An 11918-nucleotide genomic window follows, 5' to 3' on the forward strand; every position below is an offset into this window, starting at 1 on the left:
CTTAAGGTCCAGGGGGACTGTAAATGGCACACATATGTGCTGATCTCAGTGGAACAGAGCAGGGAGGGATAGTAGGGCGGGAGAGTTAATTCACACCTCATGAAAATTGTTAGGGATTAGGCATCAATTACCATCAGCAGCTGCGTTCATACTTCAGTGGAGAAGGAGCAGGGCGGCCGCTCTGAGATAAATCACAAGTGTCAAAGCTGCAGGAGGATCGAGCCCGTGTCAGGAGCCTTTTCCTGTAGATCACTTTCCTACAGTCATAGTCAATTTATTGCTACAGCACATTTTCCACAAATGCACATATGCTTAAAGCAAAAATTAAGCAGACTACAGTAATAATAGTACACAAGCACAATGTTAGAATATTATTATTATTATTATTAATATTATTAATTATTATTATTATCAGTGCTATTTTTGTAGAAAAAGAGGTGCCGGAACTCACCATGAACTCCTCCCATTTTCTCTTAGAATGGCAATGGTGTCTACCTAAGAGCTGCCAGAACTAAGTTCCGGCTGAAAAAAAGCCCTGATGATTATTATCACACTTATACCCCATCTTTATTCCAAGGTGATCAAGGTGGCATATGTGGTTCCTCCCCACTCCCCATTTGACCCTGTGAGGTAGGCCAGGCGGAGAAGCAGTGACTGGCCCAAGGTCTCCCAGCGAGCTTCAGAGACGATTGGTTGATTGGAACCCTGGTCTTCCAGGTTATTGTCAGACATTTTCACTGCTGTGCTACAGAGGATGGAAGCTGATGTTGGAATTTGGACACAAGGTGTTTCCCAGGAGGGGGCAGATATCACGGGGTGCGGGTATATAGTCTGAGGCTGCTCCTCAATGCCAGGTTGTCAGCTGAATCCTAGGTGGTCTCAGCAGTGCAGGGTACCTATGCCTCATTTACCAGCTACAGCTGTTTCTGGACTTAGATAAGCCAGGTGCAGTGATTTATGCTCTTAATAACCTGCAATTGGACTGCTGGAATGTTCCCTACATGGGGCTACTCCATCTTCTTAGCCACCCAAATCAAGCTGCATAGTACCAAGGTGGGTCAAGTTATTTGGGGGCAAGATAAAAGGAGATATACCGTATTTTTCGCCCTATAGGACGCACTTTTTCCCCTCCAAAAATGAAGGGGAAATCTGTGTGCGTCCTATGGGGCGAATGCAGGCTTTTGCTGAAGCGTGGAGAGTGAGAGGGGTCGGTGCGCACCGACCCTCCAGGCTTCAGGAAGCTATCAGCAAGCCTGGGGAGCCTGCTGGAGTTCCCGCAGGGCTCCCTAGGCTGCGGATAGCAACCTGCTGCCCGGAGCGCGGGGCGCGTTGAAGCAGGGCGCCCCGCGCTTCGGGCAGACATCCGCAGCATTCTTGCCCGAAGCGTGGGGTGCGCTGAAGCAGAGTGCCCCGCACTTCGGGCAGATATCTGCAGCTGGGGGGGATAAAATTTCCCCCCTTTATTTCCCCCCCAAAAAAACTATGTGCGTCCTATGGGTTGGTGCGTCCTATAGGGCGAAAAATATATATATCCCAAGAGTCTCTTCCTGGCAGTAAAATATATAATAATAAATTAAATCACTAACCATTTATGGCCCTTTCATCACCACCCAAAATCAGCTGCCCAAGGCGACCCGCCTAACAGTTAAGGCCAGCCCTGCTAATGTACAAATTAAAATTTAACAAGCCACTGGAGCTCAAATGTTAAATTGCGGGCCTTCTAACAAAATACGCAGCTTGTCATGAAAGTGGGCCTCCTTCCTGAAGGACTGGAAAGTAGCCAAGGTAACCTCAATTAAAAAGGGGGGAGGGGGATCCAAAGGGAAGCTGAACAATTAACGACTCGTTATGTAAGCCTTTGATGGCTTTACAAGGGGCGTAGGGAAATCCATGGAGGGTAGTTTTAATGGCCATTGATAGACCCAACAGTGTAATCCTGTACATGTCTACTCAGAAGTAAGGCCCATTGGTTCAGTGTAAGTTGACACAGGATATCAGCCTAAATGGAACTTCGTGTTCAGGAGCTGTATGCCACTGAATAGCAGTAGTTATGCAGCGAGCCCAGGGCAATTGCCGTCATGTCTTGTTTGGGGGGCCTCTCCGATGGGCAACTAATCCCAAGTTTCCAAATCCTTTTAAAAGCAGGATCCTAGCCTAGACAGTGAGGGTTGATCAGTGGGGGCTCATCTTATGTCCATGTTATGAAATTTCTCCCGTACACATTTCTCTTCTACTGATCTGGAATCTGTCAAAACAATTCCAAATTCTACTAAAACCACATTTGATAGTGATCGTGATGTTAGTTGGACTCAATGGTCTGACTTGGGAGTTAATCCAGCCACTCAATGGGTAACCTTGGACCACTTGTTACTTATTAACTTGATCCTACCTCACAAGGTTGTTGTGAAGAGTGAAGAGACCACATAAGCCGCCATGAGCTCCTGGAGAAAAGTTGGGATACAGATGTCATGAATAAATAAATATGACCCAAGTCCTTCAGAAATATCTTTCCAAAATACGTTCGTTCTTTTCCAAAACTGCATGTCGCCATTGTTGTTTGTTGTTCTTTAAACCCGAAGCAACATCAAGTAAAACCCCAAACCTCATCCTGTTTGTTACAGAAGTAATTCCCAAGCAAAGGGGCAGAGTGGGGTTAGATGGATTTGAAATGGCTGTGGGTCCCTATGGTGCTTTCCTCTGTTTGTGTTAACGCGACTCTTCTCTCCTAAGATTTACGACGTCCCCCCTGCATCATTTAAAGGTCCCGCACACACCGCCCAGATGGGGAACGTGGAACCTCAAGGGGTCTACGATGTTCCTCCTGCAAAAGGCGTAAGTCTATTTCTCCTCCATTGAAAGCAAACGTGTAATTTCATGCCGTGTCGAAGGCATGTTTGAACAAAAAAAGTACATTTTGCATTTTACAGAAGAAGCAGGGAGCGCTTTGAACTCTCTAGCCCTTTCAACATTCCCCTCAAGCTTGCAGCTCGCTTATTTATTTAAAATTGTGATAAAGATAAACTTCAGAGTGTAATTACTAGCTTTACGTAAGGCATTCTTGTAATTAGAGTTTTGAAAAATCAACACTCGTGCAGCGGGCTGATTTGGATCTTTCTGCTTCACCTGAGAGGAGTTCATCCGTGTTGCTTCATTGGCTTCCTTTGTTGGTTTCTCTGTGGCCCCGACTGCCTGGTGCGCCCGTCCCTGTGGAAGTTTCCCATCAGGGCACACATTCACACACAACCTGCTTATGCTGTCTTCCCTTCTGCAAGACGCTGCATAACAGGCTTTGCCACAGAGCGCCACAGTCATAGGAGTCCTGGAATCTGACTTGTGAAAGCTGAGATAGCTCTGTCGGTAGAGCATGAGACTCTTAACCTCAGGATCGTGGTTTGAGCCCCACACTGGGCAAAGGTTTCCTGCATGACAGGGGGTAGGGCTAGATGACCCCTGTGGTCCCTTCCAACTCTACAGTTCTATGAGTCAGACTGTGAGTCCATCTTTCCTCAGGAATGCATTGACTGGCAGTGGCTCTCCAGGGTTTCAAGGAAGAGACTTTTCCCATCCCAAGTAAAGCAGGTGCCATGTCTGTATGGTGTGAACAAGGGATGGAGAGGGTCATGGACAGTGGGTCATGGAATTGTAGAACTGTAGAGTTGGAGGGACCCAAGGGTCATCTAGTCCAACCCCCTGCAATGCAGGGATCTCAGCTAAAGCATCCTTGACAGATGGCCATCCAAACCCTGCCTAAAAACCTCCAAGGAAGGAGAGTCCTCCCAAGCTACATTGTTCCTTTTTTTGGAGACATGGTGGGTCTCTTGCCCATTCCCAAACTTCCTTCCTGTTGGTGCTGCTGCTTTGGGGAGTGCAAACATCAGCTAAAAACACAATATAGTGCTTAGCACAGCTACCGATAAACCATCTGGGTAAGGTGGGTTACTTTCCATGGCGGCACCAATCTTCCCTGGCCACAAAGGAGCAATTACATCATGTGTCTGGCCCAACCTGAGCTGTGACCATGCTGATCCAGAGATCACAACACCATAGCTGAGCATGCATTCACCTTCTCTGGAAGCCAGTGCAAGCATTTATGGTGACCTGCCTCAATGTCTTAGATGTCTTCACAAATTGCCGTATTTTTCACTCCATAAGACGCACCTAGTTTTTAAGGGAGGAAAACAAGAAAAAAAATATTCTGCGCAGAGCATGTAAGCGGCTCTCGCTTTTCTTGCTTCACAGTGAGCTGGGAGTGATCCCTCCTCCCGCCTCGCTGTAAAGCCATGCTCTCCGCAAGAAAAGTAAGAGCTGTGCAGAGCGTGTCAGCGGCTCTTGCTCTGCTTGCTTCACAGCGAGCGACAGACGGGAGCCATGGCTCTGCCGGCGGAGTCATCCCTCAGCTCGCGACTGCAGTGGCAGCCAAGGGATCCCTCTGCCACCCATTGCATTCACTCCATAAGATGCACAGACATTTCCCCGTTTTAGGAGGAAAAAAGTGTGTCTTATGGAGCGAAAAATACGGCAGTTGCAGGCCTCACGGTATGGAGGTGACGCCTTTTTGCAGCTCATGGCTTTTTCCCACTTTCGTGTTCCAGATCTACTCAGTCCCACCTTTGGGGTGCAGAGATGCCGCAGATCCCAGGGAGCGCTCGCCCGACTCAGCCTCTTGCGTGAAGCATGATGTGAGGCCAGAAGCTGTGTACGATGTCCCGCCTCCCATGGCCAAAGGAGCTGCAAAGGAAACCGGGCAGAAATGCGTTTGCAGCCCACCTGCCCCTTCCGAGCTCCCTCCACACCAGCAAGGCCTGTACGATGTCCCAGTGAGCCACCAAACCCCGTTTGCTGGGCAGCAGATAGCTCCCCAGATGGACGTCTATGACACCCCCAGAGGAGTCCCATTCCCCGGACAGCTCTTGGGATTTGGGGATGGTGAAACCAAAGAGGGTGTGTATGATGTGCCTCCGCAGGTGACACAGGACACTAAAAGGCTGCAGGATGTGACGGATGGGATGAACAGGCTGTCCTTTTCTAGTACAGGGAGCACCAGGAGCAACATGTCCACATCTTCCACAACGTCAAAAGAATCGTCCTTTTCAGCCACCCCAGAGAAGGACAAGAGATTAGCGCTGGATCCCGACGCAGCCATAGAGAGACTCTACAGGCATCAGAGCACGGTAGAGACCACTGTCTCCAGCTTAATGGCCTTCGTCAACTCCGACTGGCGGTCTTACGAGTACATGGAGAAGCACATCAACAAGATCCACGCGGCCGTCGAGAAGGTGGAGCAGTCCCTGGTTGACTACCTTCATTTTGCCAAAGGAGCTGCGGCCAACGCGTCCTTCCTCTCTGAGCTCAGCCTCTACAACAAGCTGAGGAGGGAGCTGCAGAGGCTGGAAGATTCGCACCAGATTTTAACCCAGACTAGCCACGACCTCAGCAGCTGCAGCTGGTCCTTGAACGTCCTGGCTGTCAACAAGGTCCAGAACAAATGCGACGATCTGGACCGCTTTGTGATGGTGGCGAGGACGATCCCGGACGATGCTAAGCAGCTCACCACCAGCATCAGCCTCAACGCCATGGTGCTCTTCAAGCAAGGCCAGAGCGGCTCTTATTTGAAGAGCCTGTCGGAGGTTGCAGATTACGTATATGACAGCCCTCAGGCCCAGACGCTGCACCCTGGAGACAAGAGCCAGGGCCATTGTGCTTCTTTGTCACCCCTCCTTTCCAAAGACCAGCATTGCCAGTGCAGCAGCAGCAGCAGCGATGGCTCGGAGAAGAGCTGGATGGATGACTACGACTACGTGCACTTGCAGGTGAGTACTGCTTCACTGGATTAAGGCAGGTTTGGGGAAGGGCCGTAGCTCAATGGAAGAGCACCTGTTTTGCATGCCAAAGGTCCCAGGTCCCAGCATCTCCTGGTAGGGTTAGGAGAGACCCCTGCCTAGGATCCTGGTGGGCTGCTGCCAGTCAGTATACAGTGGTCTGGCAGCAGGTTCCTGGGCTCAGCATCCTGCTTTCAGTAGGGGCAAATGGTTTTGGGAAGTGGCTGACTTGCAGGGCAGAAAGGCAACAGCCCACTTCTGTGCTTTGTTTCCCAGGAACTGCTGTTCAGAGCTATACTGCCATGAAACAGGGATGTTCCTTTGAACTAGAATGAATATTAGCAATACAGTGGTACCTTGGGTTAAGTACTTAATTCGTTCCAGAGGTCCGTTCTTAACCTGAAACTGTTCTTAACCTGAAGCACCACTTTAGCTAAAGGGGCCTCCTGCCAGAGCACGATTTCTGTTCTCACCCTGAAGCAAAGTTCTTAACCTGAAGCACTATTTCTGGGTTAGCGGAGTCTGTAACCTGAAGCTTATGTAATCTGAAGCGTATGTAACCTGAGGTACCACTGTAATGGATATCTATTGGCCCATTTTCCATGAATCCATTTAAATTTCCTTTTAAAGCCATCAATAATAATAATAATAATAATAATAATAATAATATTTATACCCCATCCATCTGGCTGGGCTTCCCCAGCCACTTTGGGCGGCTCCCAACAGACTATTAAAAATACGACAAAACATCAAACATTAAAAACCTCCCTAAACAGGGCTGCCTTCAGGTGTTTTCTAAAAGTCAGATAGTTGTTCATTTCCTTGACATCTGGTGGGAGGGCGTTCCGCAGGGCAGGCACCACTACCAAGAAGGCCCTCTGCCTAGTTCCCTGTAACCTCACTTCTCACAGTGAGGGAACCGCCTGAAGGCCCTCAGTGCTGGACTTCAGTGTCCGGGCTGAACAATAGGGGTGGACAATAGGTTGGCAAGGTTTACTCCAGCGGAGATCCCCCCGTGGGCCAGATCGCGCACGCGTCCACGATTTCCGGCACCGTGGAAGCAAGTCCCCATGTCCAGCTGCGCCGGTTTAGAGCAGCGCGTGGGGACTCGCCAAGTGGGTGGCTTATGGGCCGGTTAAACAACCCCCGTGGGCTTCTTGTGGCCCATGGGCCTTAGGTTGCCGACCCCTGTGGTAGATCTTGCCCCTATGAGGCAGTTATGGAGCCTGAAGGCCCCCACCTTCCCACTGCCGTCTTAAGTCTCTTCCTCCCCTCGGGTCCTTTCCAAGCAATCTGAGACTCCATCGCTGTGCTAGTCTTTGCTCCTCCCTCTTTGGGCCTCTTCTGGTTCTGGCTTCAAGTGCTGCAGGGGAAGGTGGAAATCCCTCACACTGGCACGCATTTTCTGGACAGCAGCTCACCCCAGGGTATGATGTCTCAGTAGTAGGCTGTTTGCACCATCTCCTACCAATGGCTATTAGTCACAGTGGCTGTGTTCCACCTCTGAATGCCAGCTGGTAGGAATCACATGGGGGGAAGAGTGCTGTCGTTCTTATTGGGATCATTTCACATGGTGAGCTCTCTCTGTTCTTGTATCCCTTCCTTCTCCTCAATGATAACAACTGGAGCGAGAACATAATGAAATACCTGCTGTGCAACAGCTACGCTCCTGGCTGGTTGTCATCTCAAGAGATGCACATGCCTGACATGGCTTTCTTTGTTTTGTTTCTTAAATGTTATCCAATCAGGGGAAGGAGGAGTTTGAAAGGCAACAGAAAGAGCTTCTAGAGAAGGAAAATATCATCAAGCAGAGCAAGATGCAGCTGGAGCATCACCAGGTAAGAGTTTGTGGAAGCGCCAAAAACAGCAAAAGAGGAAAAGTCACAAAATGCCACTGAATGGAGAATTTACTGTCTCTTTAAACCACGTGGCCAGCTGGCAGGGGGCAGGAGAAGCTGTCCTCTTTTTAGAACACACATTTCTTTATTATTTTATTAAGCATGCAAAATGTACTAAGCCCCTGAAAGCACATTAAAAGCATGGCATCTCTTCCCACAGGCTTAATAGACAAAGCACAAAACGTGTTTTTTTAAAATGTGTTTGTGCACTCCTCCGGTTTCGCCCAAGCTTGCTGCTACTCTTGTTTTCCTGTTATCCTATTTTGTCCTCCATCCTGTTGGCACTTGAAGAGCTTGCTATTAGAGGGAATGGCACTTTGAAATAACGTGGCATTGACTCTGCTGTTTGCTTTTCAGCTGAATCAGTTCCAGTGGCTGGAACAAGAAATCACGAAGCCCGTGGAAAACGACATCTCGAAATGGAAGCCGCCTCAAGGCCTTCACCCTGTGAACAGCCCAATGGCCTCTCAGGAAAAGCAGCTGCTTTTGTTTTATGCGGACCAGTGTGAGACTCACTTCATCTCCCTTTTAAACGCCATCGATGCATTCTTCAGCTGCATTAGTGCTGCGCAGCCACCGAGGATCTTTGTTGCGCATAGCAAGTTCGTCATCTTAAGTGCTCACAAGCTGGTGTTCATTGGGGACACCCTCACTAGGCAGCTGACCACTCAGGAAATACGCAACAGTATAATGAACTCCAGCAACCAGCTTTGCGAATTGCTTAAAAGCATCGTCATGTCCACCAAGGTGGCTGCCCTGAATTATCCCAGCACAGCATCCTTGCAAGACATGGTGGACCGCGTGACAGAACTCTCCCATTATGCGCAGTCATTCAAACGCTCTTTGGTACACATGGCATCTTACTGAGGCACACAAAATGGACAGAATCCAATGCAGAATAATGCCTAAAAAAATAAAAGAACTGGAAACGTTTTCTATATTATGTACAAAAGTGAAACTTGATCATTTAATTTTATTTTTTTCTAGAAGTTTTATACTAAATATTTTAAATTCATTTTATGGATTAGAAATTATAAAGGGTTTCGGCAATCTCAGCCTGTTTCTTTTATCATTTTAAATACAGTATACATATATAAATATAAAGTGATACTCTGCATGTATGTATATGTTGCAACATTCCATAAAGTTCAATAAGTAAGCACCTTAACAAAAGCATCCGTCAGTTTTATGGTGTATATGTGGCCTGGGTTTTTCAGGATATCCATGAACCGGATACTGTTTTTGCCTCTTGGGGGCTATAGTGTATATTGTATTTTATTGTAGCCTAATTATGTCTTGGCATAGGTTGCTACTAAATAAACGATGCCCTTTACACTGAAGTCCTGCACATTTCTTTGGAAGCAAAACTCATTTCTCTTTGCCAAGCTATGAAATTCACTCCGACCAGAGGCAGTGATGGCCACAACTTGGAATGGCATTAAAATAAGATTATTAGACTAATTCACGGAGGATAAGGCAATCTGTGGTTACTATCCATGATTGACTACATTGTGGCTTCACTGTCAGAGGGCGTGTGCCTCTGAATACAAGATGCCTCTGGTTAAGAACTTAATTCGTTCCGGAGGTCCGTTCTTAACCTGAAATTGTTCTTAACCTTAGGGACCACTTTAGCTAATGTGATCTCCCGCTGCCACCGCTGCACAATCTTTGTTCTTATCCTAAGGTAAAGTTCTTAACCCAAGGTACTGCTTCCAGGTTAGTGGAGTCTGTAACCCAAAGTTTTTCTAACGCGAGGTACCACTGTACTGCAAACCAACGAAGGGGAGAGTGCAGTTGTGCTCAAGCCCTGTCTGCTGGTTTCTCATAGGCATCTTGTTGACCTGACTAAAGAATGCTGGACTAGATGGGCCATTGGCCTCATTCTTTGAAATGAACAGGACAACAGCCTTAATTGCTGTCTTGTGAGTGGTATGAATTATTTCTCTTATAAGAAACAACCAATTAGCAAAACAGGATGGGTGGGTGGTAAAAATATCATATCCTCAGAGACAAGACTCTCTTGTATCATACCTCTGTTTAATGGTAAATCTGTAGTTCCTCAAAACTGGACAAGTTTTATGTGTCTGTCATTCACTTGCATTTGCAAACTGTTAATAGTTGCTAAATTGCTGTGGTTCTTATGTAGCCTCGGGGGTACTTGTTCAGAATGCCAATGGATGCCTCTGATACATGGAGATAGGTTTTTTCAGCTGTATAACATTGCACTAAATTGCAGAGCAGTTCAAAGGTGTTCAGCAATGCAGCTGTCTCACCACATCAAAGCTTACCTGTGCTATACAGTTCCCTGGGCAATGATGACTAAACAAAACTAAATGCGTGGCAATTCTTTCCCTTGCAAGATGTCTCTCCGGACATGCATAGATTCCTCTGGATTGGAACCACAATGTAGTTCAGATCAAGAACCTCAACCTTCCATATTTACCGGTAAAATACTCTTTTACAAAAATGCAGCTCTGGTGCTGCGTAAACAGCTATAGCCGCGTGATCAAATGACAGCTTTGGATGTTACAGGAATGCCACCAAAAAGCTATAGAAATGTCTTGTGCACATCCCTAGTGCAAGTGTTCTTCTTAGATGTAGCAAAGAAATGTCTTTGGCCACATGCACAAATCATTCAACTGGTACTAGTGTTTCCATTAACATCCAAAGACACACATTGTGGGATGGGGTTAAACAACTAGGAGCCACACAGGAAGTGCTTAAAGGAATACTGAGCAAGGCCAGAAACTGATCAGCCTGTAATATGTAGCCTCTGGCATTATATACAATGCAAACATACACCAGCCATAACCCAGTGGTATAGAATATGTTGCATACAGGAGAACCTGGATTCAGTTCCCAGTATCTACTGTTAATAGGTTATCAGATAGAGATGCTAGAATTTTGTCAGAGACTCTGGACCACTGCTTACATCGTAGTGCAAGGCTAGGTGGTCTACTGGTCATATGGTACAAGGCAGGTTCTTATATCTGGAGGAGAACACCAGACATTTTTGTAAAGTTTTTTTTAAACTATTTCATTTTCTAATGTACAATTTATAATGAACAATTATAATGACAGAGAAAATTAAAAGATGGGGAAAAAACCATACAATGGACACTTAGAGTGAGTAGTTGCATGAGTTTAAATAACAAAGCCCATCTTGAAAATGGTGGTTCCATTGTGTAAAGGTAAAGGGACCCCTGACCATTAGGTCCAGTCGTGACCGACTCTGGGGTTGCGGTGCTCATCTTGCTTTATTGGCCGCGGGAGCCGGCGTACAGCTTCCGGGTCATGTGGCCAGCATGACTAAGCTGCTTCTGGTGAACCAGAGCAGCACACGGAAATGCCGTTTACCTTCCCGCTGGAGCGGTACCTATTTATCTACTTGCACTTTGATGTGCTTTCAAACTGCTAGGTTGGCAGGAGCAGGGACTAAGCAACGGGAGCTCACCCCATCACGGGGATTCAAACCGCCGACCTTCTGATCGGCAAGTCCTAGTTTCTGTGGTTTAACCCACAGCGCCACCTGCGTGTATGTCACGCCAAATCACATAAAATGTATCTGGAGGTTCTAGTCCTTGTTAAAATCTCAAATTATGCATAATTTTCTCTATTAGAGCTATTTTCCAGAGTGAGTGCTACCAAGAGTCCAGTGTAATATTTTGGGCTGTTTTCCGTTGAGCTGCAGTTACTCTTTGTGCTGCCAAAGTCATACATAAGACCAATTCTTTTGAACCATGTGAGACTTTTTGAGAAAGCAATCGTGTAGCATGTCCTGACTGAGATCTCTTGTTAATGAAAAGGGAGAGAGAGAGGGAGATGGTTGCTGTAACTATCTTGTTTCACACAAACTCACCTCTTGCAATCGCAGATGCCATATAACTGTGGAGTCAGTAGCAGTGAGGATTAAAGGACAGGTGTACAGGCCATGGCCCATCATGATTGAAAGCTGCCTGGCTTTCTGGGTCTGTTGCTCTATGATCACTTCAGCTAAGCTATCCCGCAAGTCTGCAATATTCTTGCACCGCCTGCCTAGCCAGCAGGTTGCCGTTGGCTAAACGTTATTTACAATCCAGTGATAGCTAGTCTACTTAAAATAAAGTCTTTCCTGCAGACAGCACGCTTGGTATTATCACAGTCTGTGTTTTTACATGCTTCTCTTAAATGCCCAAGAAACGACTGCTCTTCTTTATCATAC

The 11918-nt window shown here is 47.0% G+C and overlaps 1 protein-coding gene across 3 annotated transcripts in view; it reads left to right on the top strand.

Annotated features, from left to right (window-relative positions):
• NEDD9 (neural precursor cell expressed, developmentally down-regulated 9) overlaps positions 1-9047 on the top strand; it is a 67429-nt gene extending 58382 nt beyond the window's left edge. For all 3 annotated transcript variants that reach the window (XM_083747194.1, XM_083747193.1, XM_083747195.1), the window contains exons 4-7: positions 2731-2832; positions 4593-5810; positions 7568-7657; positions 8075-9047. In XM_083747194.1, coding sequence (XP_083603320.1) covers positions 2731-2832; positions 4593-5810; positions 7568-7657; positions 8075-8584 — 1920 coding nt within the window. In that variant the 3' untranslated portion in view covers positions 8585-9047. The remainder of the gene's footprint in view (positions 1-2730; positions 2833-4592; positions 5811-7567; positions 7658-8074) is intronic.
• Positions 9048-11918: the final 2871 nt, after the last annotated feature.

This window comes from Podarcis gaigeae (assembly GCF_964106915.1).
Source record: "Podarcis gaigeae genome assembly, chromosome: 7".
NCBI lineage: Eukaryota > Metazoa > Chordata > Lepidosauria > Squamata > Lacertidae > Podarcis > Podarcis gaigeae.